General features: G+C 44.0%; 1 protein-coding gene across 2 annotated transcripts; it reads left to right on the plus strand.

The window, feature by feature from the left end:
• Positions 1-383: 383 nt before the first annotated feature.
• Positions 384-18,693, plus strand: glra2 (glycine receptor, alpha 2). Of its 2 annotated transcripts, none has more exons than XM_018743172.2 (9): positions 384-454; positions 1,830-1,966; positions 7,638-7,705; positions 8,931-9,154; positions 13,369-13,451; positions 14,233-14,370; positions 15,207-15,421; positions 17,396-17,545; positions 17,951-18,693. In XM_018743172.2, exons 1-9 carry the CDS (start codon positions 384-386, stop codon positions 18,230-18,232), a joined length of 1,368 nt encoding a protein of 455 aa, XP_018598688.2. In that variant the 3' UTR covers positions 18,233-18,693. The 2 variants fall into 2 exon arrangements, with proteins under 2 accessions (XP_018598688.2, XP_029112689.1); XM_029256856.1 differs by having other exon boundaries at positions 392-454; positions 17,396-17,569.
• Positions 18,694-19,674: the final 981 nt, after the last annotated feature.

A 19,674-nucleotide genomic window follows, 5' to 3' on the forward strand; every position in this document is an offset into this window, starting at 1 on the left:
CGTCTTTTCCGCAAGGCATCTACAGTGTAATCCTCTTGCTCCACCTTATGAAGACATTTCTCACCAGAAAAAAAAAAAAAACCCATATGTATATACATATATATCTATAGATATATTTAGTAAGTAAATGCGACATAATCAGGTTATTAATCATTAATGGCTGTGAAAATGTGCGCTACGGGAACGCTCTTCGGCACAGGTGTCTCACTCATGTGAACTATGATCGGAAGGAGCGGGCTTCCTCCTGCGTGCTCTTTGTCGCGGGTGGAGACGTTCAAGTCCCCTTTGAAGGTGCCGCGCGGACTCGTGCGCTGGAGCGGCGCGCGCTCATGGGAGGAGAGCGAGGAGAAGTGTGAGAAATGGGTGCTGAAAAATCAAGAGGAATGAATCGCCCTCGTGTCGGACTCCTGACAGCCTTGTCATTCGCGTGGTTTTTAGAGACGAGCAACTTCAGGTACGTGGAACTTCAAGGCGCTGCACGCGCTGGTATCACTTATAATATATACATTATAGCAAGTATGCGCCAAAACAAACTGGCTTATTTAATATGTGGCATTGGCAATCATAAAACTGACAGTTGCGCTGTTCCGCCCCCTGGTTCTGGGCTTTATGTGCCGCCCATATATGTACGACTCCTTGCAGAAATTAATCTGAAGACAAAGTTAAAAATTGGAGTCCGCACTCTGGACAAATAAAGTGTGTATTATTCTTGAATTTGTCATAAAATCATTTTCTTGTTAATATCTGCTGTGAATGAAATATTATAACAATCCTTTGGAGGGAACAAAAGAGTATTTATGGAGTTTTTTTTTTTTTTTTTAAAAAAACTGAAATATTTGGATTTTTGGTGAAACAAGCGAGCACTTTTGACTGATCTGTCAAGGAAAATAAACTTTAATATTAAGAAGGGTTATAACTTTCTCCTTGAGAAAACAATGACCACTTCAGCAGGAAGGAATTATGCTGAATAGTTAATTTACCTTTGCCACTAGTATGTCTGTGCTATAAATTATACCCTTCTGAAACCAGTGAAGTGTGGTATTTTTTGTGAGCACCTTAACTGTGAAACAAGCACCTGCACTTCATGAGAAGAAGTTCCAACAGCACCATTTAATAGAGATGTGCTGTACAAAAATTACTTTGATAGGTGGACAAGTTGGCCCTGAAAAATGAACATGCCACAATTTATCAGGCAGGTGTTGTCAGGATGACAAAGTGCTGCACACCAGCTAATTGTTCTGAGATCTTTTTGCTTCAGTTTTCCTAAGGCAGGAATGACTGTAACTCGTTCCTGTGACTGTCTGCTCACTTGTCATTAACAGTATGGTTTTACCATCAGCTGTTCAAAGTCTGGACTTAAAATGATGAAGTCAAAAAATGCTCTATCAATAAAGACAAAATCATAGTTCATATTACAATTAATTGGTCAGGAAGCATAATCATTGAGGGTAAACATTATGGAGGAGAATGTGACCAAGATCCACCATTTTTTTTACATGTATCATGTTGAGTTTGGAGCGATTATTATTATATACCTTATATACCTACCTGAGCCTCGCCGCTGTGTTTGAGACATCTGATTGACCACGGTTTCTATAGAGCTGCTCAGATACATCAATGTGCTTTTGAAAGAGGTTTGTTTTTACACGAATGGTAAAGTAATGATTTTTTTTAAAATAGTTTTTTATTTGCTGTCTTTGATGTACCTCTTCTCCACAGCCCAATACCTAGTCCAGTCTGGTGTACTTCGAGTGAGGGCTTCACAACAGGACTCAACTGCTGAATGAGCCATAATGTAACCTTTCTTCTTAATTGTCTCCCGCTCTCAGGATGGTCGATGCCAAAGAGCATGACTCCAGGTTAGGAGGTAGAGGCTCCTCATTGACAATGTCTCCCTCGGACTTTCTGGACAAACTAATGGGCAGAACATCGGGCTACGATGCTCGGATTAGACCAAACTTCAAAGGTAATGGGAAAGGGAAAGGGTAGGGGCCACTTAGTGAAGTCAACCATTTCTGTGGTTCCAAGACAAGGTAGGGTATGGAAGTGCTTTTTTGTTGCTTTCTTTTTTATGGTTATTTGGTACTACATGGTATCCCGGCTTGTAAATCAGTTGCACTGTCACACAGCAGTGGTAAATCAATTATGAGGCTACAAACTACGTATCGAAAAAGAACACAGTAAGCTGAAAATCTGTGTTTTTTTTTTTCAGTTGTTCTGTAACTCACCTTAACTAAGATGTTCGGTAAGATGTTTTCACCAGGACATCTAGATGGCCACAAATCTAGTCTCACAAGTAAAGAAAGGGACATGACCAAAAAACTCTTTACATCTTAGAAGTGCACTGATGTTGCTAGGCATAGAGTGAAAAAAAAAAGGGCTGATGGATGACAAAACAGCTTGTGTAAAAAACATGAAGCTGATCTCTAGTGGGTAAAGCACTCTGGTAAACTCGGCGAACCTGCTTCAGCTATGGCTAATCCGGGGGTCTGCCGAGCGCACTGGAATGGCTGCACTGCACTTCAGACACCAAATGTTACATTTTTCTCTCGGGTCCCAGGTCAGGATCCATCTCCTGGTGAGTCATTTAAAGTGTTTGAGCCTTCTACTTCAGACTCTCTGGAAAGGTGCTCATTAAAAGCAAGCATCTTCTAGAAAGAGTTTCTGTCTCGCTGACCGCCTTTGAAACGCACTGTTGCTCTGTGGTCGTTGCTCGTCTTTCCAGCCGTGTTTCTGATGGCCCCGATTATCCAAATTAGAGATTAGTCAAATGAGCTGGAACGCCGTGTGCACATGTGGATGTTTACTAGAACCCCAGAGCGGCCTCAAATTGCATGAAACTAATAATGCAATTCCTAGCAAATATGAATTTTGTTAAATGTAATTATCCAGCTTTTAGCTGAGTGCCAAACAGCAACTTCACTTTTTTGTTCAGGTAAGAAGTTTAGATAAAAGGCTCTTCAATGATCCCGGATAGCTATATAAACCACTATACTACCAGCTGTCCCTGTATCTATGTGCCTATATATGGGGACAGCTGGTAGTATAGTGGTTAGAGCTGCTTGCTTTGGGCCCAAAGGTTGCAGGTTTGAATCCCACCTCCAGCTGCAGTACCCTTCATCAAGGTGCTTGCTCCAGTAAACATTACCAAGCTGTATAAATTGGTAAATAATTATAAGCATCTTAACACTGTAATTTGCTTTGGAGAAAAGTATCAGCTAAATGACTAAGTGTATGAAAACCACAAGAAATACACTGACTTCATAGGCAGACAGATGATTAAATGAAATAAACAAGGTCTTAAGAAGGTTAAAGAACATGTATTTGCAAATGTCACTTGTTTGGACAATTGGTACCTAAAGAGTTGAGAATACATTCCTATGTAATACACAGCAAAAGTGAAGCTGGACATCTGGATTTGTGTAGCAGCACCACAGGTTTATGTCACTTCGTCTCAAGAACGTTCTGCCACTCCGGTAAAAATTTCTTGTATAAAAGGGTAGATAACTGTAAGTAGCTTAGTATGCAGAGCTAACGTTGTGAGTTGCTTTGGAGAAGAGCGTCGGCTGAATGAATAAATAATAATTATTATCACCGCTCATGGGCTTGGCAGATGTTTTTGCCCAGAATGACATGCACTCCTTCAGGTGGATTTTTAGTGATGAAATTCAGGTCAAACTCTTCACTCATGGGAACCATAGTGTTTTCTCCTCGCAGCAATTTGATCATCTGACTTTTGGGAGGAACGTCAGAATCCTGAACCTCCACCCCGACACCTGCTGCCCCAGTTCTGCCGGACGACCTACATTTAGCGTTGGGTTTTCGGCGCGTGCAGATCTTCGGCCTCTTTTCTCCTTCATTGTGTCCGCTGCGGCCGTTCAAACCGTGGTACGAATCACGGCAATCGTTCACTGTTGACAAGTTTTAATCTCACGGCAGACCCAAAGGGGCGAGACGTGTCATATTCCCCCAACTCCTGGATCCCGTTAAGGAGGAAACCAGGGAAATGGAATAAAAGAGGATTTAAATCCCGCTTGAAACGCAGGGCCAGATAGTCTGTTGGCCTTCTTTCGTTTTTCCAGCTTGCCGACTTATTTATCCTTTTGTGTTTATTTATTTATTTGCTATTTTTTCTTCTAAGCTTTACAGAGCTTTGGAATTATGTGTCAGTGTATTAGTCTTCTGCGCCTCATACAAATTAACATAATTAGTCCTTCCATTTCAGACTTAAATACAGCTGTTTGTCAGCCTCTTTTATCGAAAGTGACTTATACTGCCCAGATTTTTATACTTTATTCATGGATATAGAGCTGGATTTTTATAGATGCAGCACATGTGCAGCAGCAGAGACTCTCCTGGGATTCAAACAGGCAACCTTTTGATCTCAAGTTAAGCTCCAGTTTCTTTACGCCGCAAACATTTGAAATGAAACAACACAAAATACTCTTTGCCGTTTTTATTTTGGCAGCAGGATGAAAGAAGGAGCAGATACTTTGTTGCACCAGTTGTGGTTCAGTGTTGAGGGAGAAGTTGCCAAGTTTTACCATATTACTGAGCGACATCTTCAGCATCAGCTGTTAAATATCATTACCCAACTATGAAAGTGGTTCAGATCAGAAAATCAGTTGCTCTGGATAGATGGGTTACGTGATATTTCTACATGATAGGATAATATGACGCTGTCAAACGTGTTTTTCATGACAAATCTGTCACCGAAGAGGGCAGAGCTTCCTGAGCACTGGTGTTTCTCTGGCTTGCCTGTCTTTCCCATCCTGGCATCTCCACAAAATGCCTGAGAACCATCAGTGGTGACCATCAGCTTTAATCCCTCAGCAAGAGCAGAAAACAGCCAAATTGAAAGTTTCCAAACCTGCCCCCTGCATTGCCATTATTATAGACATTCATAAAAGATGAGTACTGTTATTCAGATAGACGCCAAACCGATGTGTGTTGGGATTGAGATAAGTTAGACTTGATGTCTTTCCTTCATGCTACATACAGTACTGTGCAAAAGTTTTAGGCACTTGGTTAGAAAAAAAGCTGTAAGTGGGAATGATTTCAAAAATAATGTTCTTAATTAATAAACTTCCGACAAAGCTTAGTAACCATCCATTGTCAACAACCGCTTATCCGGAGAGGGGCCACGGCAGGCTTGGCTGGGTCCCGCTCTCTGGCGGGTCTGGGGTTCGGGTCCTGCTTGGGGTGCCTTGCAATGGTCTGGTGTCCCATCCTGGGTGTGTCTCTTCCCCCTCCAGCCTTGCGCCTTGTGTTGCTGGGTTAGGCTCTGGTTCGCTGGGATAAGTGGTTTCAGACAGTCTGTGTGTGTGTGTGTGTGTGTGTGTGTGTGTGTGTGTGTGTACTTTCTTTCTTTAATGACATACAAAACCCTTACTGTAATACTGTAACTTTTTGCAAAAGGAATGCTTGGAAATCAAAAATATGCTCTTTCAAATTGACACTAATACAGAGGACATTAAATAACCATCTAAAACAAATATTTTTGTGAAACATCTAATGCCTAAGACTTTTGCACAGTACTCTACATTCTACTGTAAATTCCATAAGGACAAAAAATATCATGGAAAAAACTTGTGAGCCTTAATGGCCATATCCCCTGGTTTCTTGCTATGTGAAACAGAGTATGCTTGTACTACCTGGTGCATTTTTCATACATTTCAAATTGCTTTGTGATGTAAATTACCACTCCCGGGGTGTGTTTATTAATAACAGAAAAAAAAGCAGTTTGTGCAGCTAAAGCAAGCTGTGACTGGAAGGTAATGGTAAAAAAAGACTCAGCATGATTATGTACAAGGTAATTCCTCAGTGTTACCCGTATATCGATTTGCTCAAACTTATACACATTAACACAATTAAATTTCATTATATAGCTGTACTTTACATTTGCCCTTGAACTACTGTATGTTGTGGGTATTCAGTTGTTGTTAATTATTATTTAGTTGCACTGATGACATATTGTTTAAAAGTTGGTTCTAAATTATTTTGAAAACCTGGATTTTTTTACTGACGAGGCTGAGGTTGAATAAAAAGCTCGAGGGTGTATCAGTTGTTCTTAACCAGCATGACACCTGCTCTTTACATAAATGAACAATCATACGAAGTTATTGCACATTTCCATTTAAATTTAATAATCCCTGCACATTCTCCTGGCGTACCAGAGCGCAATAATTGCGGAATAATCAGACAGGGAATTTTTCATTATGAATTTATTGCCTGAAATTTTTTTTAACTTCATATTCAGTTTCTAAATGACCTTGGATTAATGGTCTTATCGAATCATAATTTAAAAAAGAAAAAATGGTATAATTTTTTATACGGTATATTTTTTCAATGAAATTGAGGGTTTTAAAAGTATTCGCTTGAGCATCTTTTAGTCTCATGGACCAAAATTACTTGCAGGACAAAATCTAGAGACTCTCCTCCCTCACACTAGTCATCGTGCCCTGTGACCGTCTCTGCTTGGTGTTATAAAGGACATCCTGAGCAACCCTTCCATCTGAGTCCTCGGCCATCCCTCTCCCAGCAGCTCGAATCCATTTGAACAGAATAATTCATTTGGTTTTTATTGTGTTGCTCGGTGCTCCCTTCGCTCCTTGGCGATGGGTGTCAAGACTGGAGGTGTGACACCGCTGCTGGGCAGATGACTGTTGAAAATCCAACTCAGAAAAGCACAGCATGTTAATGTAACATAACTGCACTATGTGAAAAACAGGACTTGGATTTGTTTTAGTTGTTTTAGACTGTCCTGAGCGTGTGCAGCTGCCTTATTAAATCATAATTCCTCTCTCTTTTTGTTGCTATGTTAAACGCAAATGGGTGTAACTGATGCTGACTGCATCTGCCTTGTTCCATCTTCACTCACATTCAAGCTAACAGAAGGTTAGGCTGTTATCTGAATAGTCTGAAGGCCCACATGTTCAACTCATTGGTGATGTAAATGAAAAATTATATATTATTGATACAGAGCTGAAAGTGATAAAAGTAACAGCAACTCAGATAATAGGAAAGAAAAACAGTATAAGTCTGGGAAATATTATTCCAGAATGATTATATCCCTGCTCTGGCTGTAGGATCCTCGAGCAAGGCGTTTTTCCTCAACAGACACAAATCAGGGGTCCTACTGTCCTGAAAATGTCAGCAAAATGTATAAGTAGGTAAATCACTGTAAGCAGATATTGTAAGCCGCCTTGGAGAAAGGTATCAGCTAAATAAAGCTTAATACTACTACTACTACTACTATAAATGATAATAATAATAATAATAGTAGTAGTAGTTTTTGACACTATGTAGCAAAATTTTGACACTGTCTAACTGCCTCTTGCACAACGTATTCTTTGATAAAAACAGAATGGCAAAGGGTTGCATACCCTGAAAAACCCTTTAAAGCACTGGCATTTCTGACAGATTGAAAAGGTGGGAAAAAGCAGCTGTTTACTGCTCAATGATCACAGCAACGCGTACTTTGTCAGTACCGTGGTATCTGAAGAGGACAAGTGCGATAAAAAGCACGTCCGAGCGATAGAATTAGCCATTAGATTGCCGGAGGGGGCATTTTGAAACAGCATCCTTTGGCAAAAGTGGCACGGCTAATTTCTTCTCGTTGTCATCCCATCCCACAGGTCCGCCCGTAAACGTCACCTGCAATATTTTTATCAACAGCTTCGGCTCGGTGACAGAGACCACCATGGTAAGCTCTTGTGTCGCTGTGTCGAGATGCGGAACGCGCCGCTCATGGCCGCCTTGCTTGCTCTTTCATTGTTTCCGTCTAAGACCGACTGTGTCTTACACCGGACGGCGTTCCGTTGAACGCAAGTCATCATCTCGACCCTCATGAAAACTTTTTCAGCGGCGCAAAGGCCAACACTAATAGGCTCTTCCTCTTAGCCTCGGTCTCCTTTGAAACGTCTTAATTAGTGCGATTTGGATATACAAGATGATAATGCCAGCCAACTATTCACTTTGCTTGAAGCCAACACTTCGTGGTACGAGGGCTGGTAATTATGCTGGAAAGTGAGAAGCCTGCGGGCGACTAAGTAGACGTTACCATGATGCTACCGCGGTGCCGTTCACACGACAAAGGCACGAATACAGTAGGCGCAGCAGCGCCAACAAGCTGTCAGTTCCGTGTTGCTTTGTTGTGTGTTTTGTTGCAGTGTTGTGTAACAACGGTGGAGGGGCTACACACCACGTCTATAATTAAGATTCCTGAATATTTTATATGCTCAATCTGTTGTCTTCAGACGCAGCGTTTTACAGCAGAACGGGAAGACGGCAGTGTCTGTAAACAAGCACTGATTTCATCTGGTGACAAAAAGCTCACTGTATGCTGCTAATAAATTGCGTTATTTCAACACGAGTTTTCTTGGGCCGAAGAAGAACGATTTTCATCAGGATATATTCGTAGAACACACAAAGCCGGTTACTTGCTTGAATACCTTTAGAAAGAAACAAGGATTTTTTTTCTTTTTTTTTAATTTAGCATCTAATTCCTGAGTTCATCAAAACTAGTAAAACTAATAAAAGCAATAAAAACTGAAAAAAAAAATCTTGCTTTGCTAGTTAATTCAAAACCCCACTGTTAACTGCCTCAATGTAAAACCATAAAACTAATCAAATATTGCCTTACTTATTATTGGAAACAATTATCTTACAGTTTCATCTCTGGTTTCCACATACGATAAATGAAGACTTAAGCACTGGCAACATAATTTTCTAAAATAACCTCAAAAACCCATGAATTGTTTTAGTACAGAATATTAGTAAGTGTGTGTTGATTGTGTATGCCTATATAGGCATATATGGCATATATATTATATATATATATATATATATGCCTGCATGTGTATAGCGAGTGTGTGTACATCCATTTGTTCCAGCCCTCATGTGTCCTTGACCTTTGTTGCCTCCCGCAGGACTACCGGGTGAACATCTTCCTGCGGCAGCAGTGGAACGACCCGCGGCTGGCCTACAGCGAGTACCCGGACGACTCGCTGGACCTGGACCCCTCCATGCTGGACTCCATCTGGAAACCTGACCTTTTCTTTGCCAACGAGAAGGGCGCCAACTTCCACGACGTCACCACTGACAACAAGCTGCTGAGGATCTTCAAGGATGGGAACGTGCTCTACAGCATCCGGTGGGCTTCCGTGGGCTTTCGTTCGTTCCGTCAGCGAGAGCCGAGCGCTGGCGATGCTGCTCTTCTCGGGGTATTTGCAAAAGACGCGTTACGGTGCGCTTTGCATGGAGTGCTCGTCAGTGAAAAGTCACGAGTAACGTCACGAGGAGGCGTCAAAACGTACCCGCAATTATCCACATTTCATCAGAGGTTTAGTGTTGCGGATACCTTTTCACTTAGCCTTGTGTAAGTCACTCTGGATAGGAGTGATTTTGAAGGAAGCCAGTCAAAATCATACACAGACATGCTTTTAATCAATAAGTAATGGTAATTAGCAAGTAAGCAGTAATTCAGAATTTTAATGCTGTGCAAATAAATAAATAAATAAATAAATAAATAAATAAATGCCCAAGTGGAAAAAACACCATTGTTCCGAATCCTACTATCCTGGCAATTAACAGAAGATGTCACGGTATTTCCCTTTTCTTAACAGATAACGAGAGAAAAGAAGCAAAAATCAATAAATCGTGACAAATCAAGATAATTGAGACGATGCGAGAAATAACTGCGTGGTCAGTGTCATCATCCTCATCATTGCATGTCCGCAACTAATCGTTCAGGTATAGCCTCAGTATTCTGCGTCATCTCACTGTTTACATTTTTCTCCAGAATTTTCTGTTGAGCAGCATTTGCCCCCTAGGAACAATAGAAATCCACTCATGGTTTATCGCGACTGTCTGTCCCTGATGTCGCGCGCGTCGCTGCAGATGGCACTTAAGATGTAATTATTGCTCAAGCCAAAAAAGCAACATTAAAGGGTTTCTGTCGGGAGAGCCCAGCTTCGAGAGGATTAAAACGCAATGTGCGCAAAGCTCCGGCGCACCTGCGCGCTAATGAGCCGCCGTTCGTGGGCCCACCGTATCAGGCAGCATTGTCATATTTGGACACGAGGAAGCGTGTTGTCACTAATGATCTGGAAGGGAACGCAAGACAGACAGAGGTAGATAGATAGTGTAGCGTGCAGCACTCCAGGTTTTGATGGGACGAAGAAGGATGCACAGGTAGCATTCATAATGAACATTTTATTAGAACGCCAACACACAAGAAAATAACGCTCTTGGTTAGAAGACCCCATTTCCTCTAAGATCTACACACCAAACCAACCTTCTCCACCTGCTTGGTAACACCCCAGGCTTTTTTTTTCCTCCAAAGAGGGTCACCCCTTTGTTTTCCCCGGAATTCCCCCCAGTGGTTGAACACTTTATTTACAATTTACCCAGAATCCAACTACCATCCAATAGATCTGTTTCTCGGCCAAACTCTCGGTAACGCGGGTTGTTACAATAGATAGATAGATAGGTAGGTAGGTAGGTAGGTAAGTAAGTAAGTAAGTAAGTAAGTAAGTAAGTAAGTAAGTAAGTAAGGTGACAGCAGTGCTCTCGAGAGGAACTGACTCATTTGCCCAAAAACTTGGTCTCAAAGTGTCCCAGACAGAAGTACAATAGTTCCAGTCTCATAAAAACACACAAGTGGGCAATGTGGGTCATGTCAGCATGTCTCACTACCCACTTGTTTTGATCATTATCTGTGGCCCGAGCCTTTTCTGAGTGCTGGTGATGCTTTTCACGAGTGTCTGCCAAGACATTCCAGATTGTGTGAAGTTTGCTTACAGTTGAGTGCAGAAACAGCTCCCCCGCTCTCCGATTGTTACGGTTTGGGAAGTAAATCATGTGGTGGTCAAAGACTTGTCTTATCTCTTGTTGCTATTGTGGTGCGGAATATAAGGATTAAAGGCATGGACTTGTAACCTGAAGGTTGTTGGTTCAGATCCTGATAAGCTGTACTGCTCTAGTGTTCTTGATCAAGGTTCTTATGCTGAATTGCTCCAGTAAGAAAAACCTGCGACACAAGTGGGTTTCATTCACTTACTCAATCGGTCTCTCATTATCCTTAAGCTGAGGATCCTGATCCTGTCTGAGTCAGGATCACAGTGGTTGGGTTCCTATTCTGGAAGCACGGGGATCCAAGCTAATTATGGGTTTAAAGCAACAATCGGATTTTGATAATTAAGGGAAACTGTTGCATGGTAGTTGAGGACACAGACTTGTAATCTAAAGACTGTGAGCTTGGGTCCCATCCCCTGGTACTGTTGTGGCTGGGAGTTATTTACCCTGTGCTCACACACACACAGTGGTTGAAGCCACTTGTCCCAAGCAGGGTCACGGCAAGCCAGAGCCTAACCCGGTAACACAGGGCATAAGGATGGAGAGTGAGGGGGACACACCCAGGATGGGACATCAGTCCATCACAAGGCACCCCAAGCATGGCTTGAACCCCAGCCCCACCAGAGATCAGGACCTGGTCAAACCCACTGTGCCACAGTACCCCCTTTATACCCTACACTGCTCCAGCAAATACCCAGCTATGCAAATGGGTCGACCCCTGCAAATCTATTTGGACAAAGGCTTCAGTTAAGCAATGAATTTATAATATTTTTTTCTTTAAGCTCATATATGTAACATATCCATGATGCATTTGCATGACGTTGTACTTATTTGCATAAAGAATGCGCTGGGAGCAGATTTTCACGGAATAATCAGCTAGACTCCACATCCAGCCCAGTGTGGGACTGGTTTCTGCTGATGTGTGTGAAAATACTCTGTTTACAGGGGTGGCAATTATCACTGGAAGGAGCCTTTGAATCCTGCTGCTTTAACACTCTTCTGACCGATAGTGTAACAGCGAGGAGAAGCACACAATTAACACACGTTGTCTTCTGTTCCGCAGCTTCTGGTCGTACATCTTTTCAGAGTTTTGGTGCTAAATGGCAAAGTAGGTCTTCCGGTTCCATGTTGCATTCAGCGCACAGCAGACCCACAGTACCGATAGCCTGTATGACACATGATGTTTTGAAATTAAGAAAATTTTACCGAATTTTTTTTGGGACAAAGGCCCCAGTTTATGAGACATGAGTGGGTTTATGAGGTTGCTGAGGTGTTCCTTCAACGCGGGGGTGTAGAGAAAATCGCGCCGATCCTCCCGCGGCTCGACGTCGATACAGCCGCGCTTCGCATATGCCCGGCTGCCTTTCCGAAGAGCGGCCCTCCGAGCTCCTCCAAGTGTACAGTGAGCCGATGTGACAGCCGCTAGCGGAGGTCCGTCCCCGGGGACGAGGCAGATGGGGACCGGCTCCGCACAGATGAGGTCCAGACAGGAATCCATTCAACCCATGAGCTGCCCAAGTCGCTCTAAACAGCACTGGGCCTGAATCATTTATTGTGCTCGATAGAGGCCTTCTAACTCTTCAGGTGGCCTTGATATCATGCAAATGCAGCGGCAATGAGGGTACTGTATTTTCGAATATGAACGCAGCATTAGAGCCCCCCACGTGGAGCGCCACAGACATTTACATTTATCCTTTTAGCGGATGCCCTTCTGCAAAGCGAGGACGTCCCAAAAGTGCAGCACACCAGCAGAACGAGAGTTCTGGATGCAGACATGTGATTCTAGAACACAGTCAATTTGTCAATTTGTCGCATACGACCCCATGAACTAGTGTACATCACACCAGTAGCTGTATATAGGGTTTTTAAAAATTATTGCATGAGATGTGCCAGACATAGGTGGCACAGTGAGTAGCGCTGCTGTCTCACAGTGCCTGGGTGGTGAGAGTGGACGTGGGTTTGATCCCTGCTCAGTCTATGTGGAGATTGCATGTTCTCCCTGTGTCTGTGTGGGTTTCCTCTGGGTGCTCTGGTTTCCTCCCACATTCTACAGACATGCTGTTCAGGTTCCCCCATAGTGTGTGAGTGACACAGAGAGAGAGAGTGCTAAATAAATAATTATTGAAGAGATAAAATAACAATTAATCAGCTAGAGGGGCAATGGGTAGTGTAGTGGTCAGAGCTGCTGCCTTGGGCTTTGAAGGTTGCAGGTTTGAATCCTACCCCCAGCTGTGGTACTGTTGAGCAAGGTACTTACTCTGATTTGTGCCACCAAAACTGGGTAAATAGTTGTAAGCTGCTTTAGAGGAAAGTGACAGCTAAATCCATAAGTGTAAACATAGTACCTGTTAACTGAGCACATAGAAGACTGGGGAGAAATGAGTCTGAAAGAAATGGTTTGAGAGCCTTCTTGAGTGTAAAGAGAGATTCAGCAGTTCTGAAGGACAGCATTTTGCCACATTTGAAACCCAGGCTTTTCATGTTAACATCTTAAGCCTTTTCCAACTGCAGGCTCACGTTGATTCTGTCCTGTCCAATGGACCTGAAGAACTTCCCGATGGACGTGCAGAGCTGCTCCATGCAGCTGGAGAGCTGTGAGTGATTTCCGTCACCTTCCATAGCAGCTTCCAAAGAGGGACCGGTCACGATGACGGGAACTGGTCTCAGAGCCGCCGCGTCGTCGAGATCAGTTTTTAACAGGATTAGGGGACAAACAAAGAGTGGCCTTCAAACGATTTCTTAAATTCTTGCAGGAATTAATTATTCTGAGCTGGAGAAGAAAAACACGAGCAGCGACAGTTCATGCATCGCTCACGCTTGCGGAACCTCGATCGGAACAAACGCAGGGATGAAGTGTTTCTCGTCACTCGGGCCCCACACGCACACCTCGTAACTGACCGTGGATCACTGGCGATTTTAACGTTCCGCTCAACGCCACACACCCGATATGATCTCAGCTCACAGCATGAGACCCCTGTTTGCAACACCGCGTCAGTCGCTGCGAAATCCCTTTAAAAACAGTGATTAAGTCTGATTGCAGCTGCGCGCGCACTTAAAATTGAGTCCATTATCATTGAGCGACTGTCGCTTTCCCCTTGAAATCGCACGGGGGACGTCCGTGGGAAACGGAACGGAGTCCGCAAAGTGTTTTCAGTCCAATTATTCAATCTTTTCAGCCGAAGCAGCTCTCCGCCTCGTAGGATGTGACAGACGTGTCAAGCAGCACTGGGTCTTCTGGAACACGCGGAAGCAGTTTACTTGGTCCGAAATCCTTGAAAGTGTCTTTTTCCAGCTGACAAATTGCGTTGCCTGTAAATGACCGGACCCTAACCGTGTTCCGTCACCCTCACCGCGGCCAATCCTGATTCCCCCCAGTCGGCTACACGATGAACGACCTGATCTTCGAGTGGCTCGACCAAGGGCCCGTCCAGGTGGCCGAGGGCCTCACGTTGCCGCAGTTCATCTTGAAGGACGAGAAGGAGCTGGGCTACTGCACGAAGCACTACAACACCGGTGAGGGGGCAGAAAGGCACAAATGGACGTGGAAAATTGTGTTGGGTGTGCTGAAGAGTGTGTGAACAGCTGAGCTTTCCTCCAGCAATGTGGCAGTAAGTTTCAAGTCCACATATAAACCAGATGTGGCCTCTCTGGTCCACAACTCGTGGCTCTACAATGAATAAGTAACGGATGCCAGTTGTGAGGGAACGTACAGCTGTGGTTCATCTGCATGCAGAAATAGAACTATGTCACATTTGGCGCTTGCTGCATGTAAAAGACAGTGGCGCGGCGCCTCGACTCGAAAGCACTTCCGCTGTACCCTCGAGAGCAATCTTTCTCAAATTGCACTAATCATTTACTGTTGCATTTGTTCACTGTTATCGTCTCTTGACTAGAAGGGTGACGCGGTGGGGAAGCAGGTACTGTTGATGCCGTAAATGTGCTGGAATGCGGGTTTGAATCCGCTTCGTTCTGGGTGGGGTTTGCATGTTCACGGCACGTTTATGGGTTTCCTCAGGGCGCTCTGGTTTCCTCCCGCAGTCAAAGATAGGTGCATTGGTGACTCTAAATTGCCCTTAGTATGTGAGTGAATGAATGTGTGTGTTTACCTTCTGATGGACTGCTGTCTCATCCAGAGTGCACCCTGGCTCACCAGTAATGGTTCTAGGATATGTTCTGGACCACCACAACCCTACACTGGGCAGGTGGCTATTGATAATGGATGGATTGACCGACAGTTGACCACAAAGCATCAGCATTTCGAACAGTACATAGCCTGTCGAATGATCAGCCGTCACCGTGCACAGCAACGTAAATAATACAGAGCTCATCCCCTTATTTTGCCACCGAAGGCAAATTCACCTGCATTGAAGTGAAGTTCCACCTGGAGCGGCAGATGGGCTACTACCTGATCCAGATGTACATCCCCAGCCTGCTCATCGTCATTCTGTCCTGGGTCTCCTTCTGGATCAACATGGACGCGGCGCCGGCCCGCGTCGCCCTGGGCATCACCACAGTGCTCACCATGACGACGCAGAGTTCGGGTTCCCGTGCCTCCTTGCCCAAGGTGGGTGCTCTCTTCTCCATTTCCATCCATTGCCCCTGGGGATTCTGAGTAATAACTCCTCATCGACCCACTGCCCTCCAAGAGATTGTTCCACAAAAAAATGTTAGGGTTAGACATGATCAGCAGGGGTGACTGGGGGACACGTCCCCCCAGTATTTAAAAAGTCGCCTGTACAGCTTGAGTAACTTTTTTGAAACACCACATTATCAGAGGCCGAACCCCAGGTGATGAGTGTCAGTTACGGTCAACACCACTGCTAATTTCAGGGTTGTGATCAAAGTCTCATTTCAAAAATGTTGCGAGATGGTAGTTGCCATGGAAAAAGACCGCCTTGCATCGCATCATCTCAGCCGGGTGGAGTGATTAACACCTACAGGCCATTGACACGGTTTCCATGGGAACCGCGGCGCGACGATCTCTGACAGCTGCTGGAACGACGCTCGTGGTGGCATCAGGACGCACCTCGTTGTTGTCCCTTGGCTGGAAAGACTTCATCTTCCCTTAATATTACTGTTAATTATTTCTTGACGGGTAATGACATATTCTAAACAGTAAGCATGGTATGATCAACTCATTAGCTTCTTAGTTTCATTCTTTCTTACATCATTTATAATTTGAGCACATAATTCTCCTATTTCATGTCAATCTATTAATTATTTCTAGACACGTTTAGGTATTTCCTACAGTGAATTCAATCCGGGGGTGTGGTGGCACAGTGGGTTGGCCCAGGTCCTGCTCTCCGGTGGGTCGGGGGTTCGAGTCCTGCTTGGGGTGACTTGTGACGGACTGTGTCCCGTCCTTGTTGTGTCCCCTCCCCCTCCAGCCTTACACCCTGGGTTAGGCTCTGGCTCCCCGTTACCCTGTATGGGATAAGCAGTTCAGACAATGTGTGCGAATTCAATATTTTTAGTCATATTCTTCTCTAAATAATGTATTATTTGAGAATGTAATTCTGCGCGTGTGCCGAGACATTTCAGCGTTAAATATCCTAAATATCACCTTCTACAGCTCGTTCACATGTACAGAAATGCGAGCACAAAGTTTTTTCTGATTGCTGCCTTTATTTTTAGCTTTTCGCGAGCAAAACTGAGCATGCTGACCTTTTCAAGCTACTTCATAAGCTAATATTTCTTTGACAAAAGTCTCTTTTTTTATATTCTTCTGGAGTCTAGACACAGAGCTCAAGGACTGGGTCAAGCCAACAATGCCTGTCAGCTGGTGCGGATTACAGCGTGCGTGACAACCTATGCTGTGCTTCCGTTGGCCGCCGCCGCACAAAAGCTTGCAGACGCGCCACATAATTACTGAGAAAAGATGATATTCATAATAACAAAGCAGAGAGCAACGCCATATTATTTGCCATATGCGATACATTGTGATGAAGAAGCTCAAGCTCCATTTGCATATAGATCTTACACTCAAATACATCTGTTAACCACGCCGTTACCATCAACATCGAAGAAATGAGACAGAAATGAAACTGTTGTCCGCGTTAAAAATTTCCCCGTTACGGTTTTCCCGAAATGACATGAAATATTGTTTTCTATCCATTCTACTGGATTCCTTTCTGTTTCGCAGCAACAGTGGCACTTGTTTTCAAAGACTGTTTAGAGCATATGCAAATAAGGCCTCTGTTAAATGGTTTGTAAGGAATTTGAAAACATGCATAATTACCTCCCCGAGTAAATATTTTGGTTGCTATTCATAACGCGTTTTCGCTGATATCTCAGCCACACCCCCCAACGCTCTTTGGCTCACTTTGAAGAGGCAGTAATTTGGATAAGGGCCCTTATCGCTAATGAGAACAACAGCACATAATTAAAATAAAGAACGCGGGACCGGGAACGGTTTTTTGTAACGGCTGCACCTTTGGCTTACGACGCATCTTTATATCGTGTTTAACCGAAGGCGGTTCGCGGCGAAACGGACGGCCAAGAGGTGGGGGGGTGCTGACCGTGCCGTTGTGATTGACAGGTGTCCTACGTGAAAGCCATCGACATCTGGATGGCGGTGTGCCTGCTCTTCGTGTTTGCCGCTCTGCTGGAGTACGCGGGGGTTAACTTTGTCTCCAGGCAACAGAAGGAGTTCCTCCGCTTGAGGCGGAGGCAGCGACGGCATCACAAGGTCGGCATGGTGACGTCCAGTGTGGTTTGGCAGAATGAGCCTAAAGAAAAGCGAATGTCGAAACAATAGCCGCTTCTGGGACTTACATTTATTCACACTTTTCTCCAAAGCAACTTACAATATTGAGTTACTTACTATTATTCATCCCTTTGTATACTTTTGCAATTTAGAGTAAGAACCTTGCTCAAAGGTAAGACTCAACCTGTGACTTTTGGGTCCAAAGGCAGCAGCTATATCCACTGTACTACCAGCTACTTAAAGTTAAGCTTGAGTTTCTGACCTTTTAATTCAAGGGGTAAAAAAAATTTTACCATTAATAATTGTTGTTTAAGTCATGGGGTTTGACCGTTGAACTGGAAACACTGTGACTAACAAGGGAAAAAACACATTCTCTCATGCCTGTAGGATGAAGACATGGGGGACAGTCATCTCAGCTACCCCAGCTATGGGATGGGCCACTGTCTGCAGCTGAAGGACAGCACGGGTGCAAAGGGTGTCCCGCCCAACTCCCTGCCCCAACCCACCGTGCCCAAGGACGCGGACACCTCCAGGAGGAAGTTCGTGGACCGGGCTAAGAGGATCGACACCATTTCCAGGGCTGCCTTTCCCATGGCGTTCCTCATCTTCAACATCTTTTACTGGATCACGTACAAGATCATCAGACACGAAGACATTCACAGAGAGTAGCCAGGCTGTCCAGACTGCCGTCTGCCAAACTAACTACTGAAAACCAGAAAAAAACTTTATGTTCAGTTACTTCTGGGACTCCTCAGCTGAAGGTCAAATTAATGCTGCATGGCTTTTCTTTTTCCAGGAGTAAATGGGGAGATTCTTCATGAAAAAATAATCATGTATTTGTACATACAGAATGATGTGGCTGTTTATGATGCCCGACGGCGTGCGGACACCGGTAAACTGGTTGCAGCCTGGACGATGTGCGGTAAAAATGATGGGCCCGGTTCTCTGAAACGATACTGCCTTCATATTTTCTGGTTTCTTCGCTTTCCTCCACCTAAGCAGCGAGTTCCTCGGCTCGCGGAGAGGCAAGACTCCGAAGGGCATTTTGTCGGGGAAAGCAGTTTCTCAGAAACAGAAGCATCTATTATATTTATACACTGCCACTGACCGGCATCCTGTCCAGGGTTCAATCTGCCCTACCCTTCCAGGATAGGCTCTGGACCACTGTGACCCTGCACTGGATAGCCGGTTAATGAATGGATGGATATTGCATTTACGTAACATACTGATAAAAAAAAACCCATCATTTTTGAAGTCTGCTCTTGGTGTTTAGTGAAAAAACACACGTAAGTGATGCGAATGAACCCATGCAGTGCTCGTGTGTGTGCCTCATCAAACTCAGACGAAACGTGTGCGAGTGTATCAGCGACCCGAATGCCTTATTACTCCGTTAATTACTATGCTGGTAGTTTGATTTTGCTTACAAGCTTTTAAATTGCTTTGCTTATGACGAAGATGCTGTTTTGTTTCATTTCACGCTCGTGTGGTCGATGATTTCACTTCAGTTTGTCTCCTTACGTGAAATTTGAACAATTTAACTATATAGTCCACTATTTAATGTCACATCAGCTCCATGTTTGTGATTTTGGCTTACTTGCTACTTTGGTCATAACCCTAATTGCTGATCCCTCTCTTACGTACAGTACAGTGCCACGGTGTCCATGCTCTTTGCTTCAGTCTCCCTTGACTCTTTCGGAAATGTACACATATCTTTGGAGCATCTGGTGAATGTTTAGAAGAGTGAATTCAGGTCAACAGAACCACGAGCTCTGGATGTGAGATTTAAAAAAGGGACCCTTCGTTCTCCTGGGTTTCCGCGAAGCCAGTGACCCGACTTGAAGGCCGGAAGCCCTATTTTTTCTTTCATTTGTGTCATTTATTTAAGGTTTAGTTTATTTCAAAGCAAAAGGGGAAAAAAATTGTTTTGGTTAAGCGTACATCTCTGAAACTAAAATTATTAACTTTGTGAGTTTCATGTAATAAAAAGGCTCCAGAAATGTTTGTCAAACTGAGTTTGAGTTTCTTCCGAGTTCAGTCCAAGTTCGAAATGCTGGGTTTAAAAATGGAGGAAACCTCATTCCATGAAGACCTCGTTGCTCCTCATGCAGGGA

The sequence above is a fragment of the Scleropages formosus genome, chromosome 12 (genome assembly GCF_900964775.1).
Source record: "Scleropages formosus chromosome 12, fSclFor1.1, whole genome shotgun sequence".
NCBI classification, from domain to species: Eukaryota; Metazoa; Chordata; class Actinopteri; order Osteoglossiformes; family Osteoglossidae; genus Scleropages; species Scleropages formosus.

What these genes read in the sequence shown, in the direction of transcription:
- glra2 (XM_018743172.2), top strand. Translation starts at nt 384, where the DNA reads ATGAATCGCCCTCGTGTCGGACTCCTGACAGCCTTGTCATTCGCGTGG. An exon ending in TTAGAGACGAGCAACTTCAG is followed by an intron (nt 455 to 1,829) that starts GTACGTGGAACT and finishes TCCCGCTCTCAG; the next exon opens with GATGGTCGATGCCAAAGAGC. An exon ending in CGGTGACAGAGACCACCATG is followed by an intron (nt 7,706 to 8,930) that starts GTAAGCTCTTGT and finishes TGCCTCCCGCAG; the next exon opens with GACTACCGGGTGAACATCTT.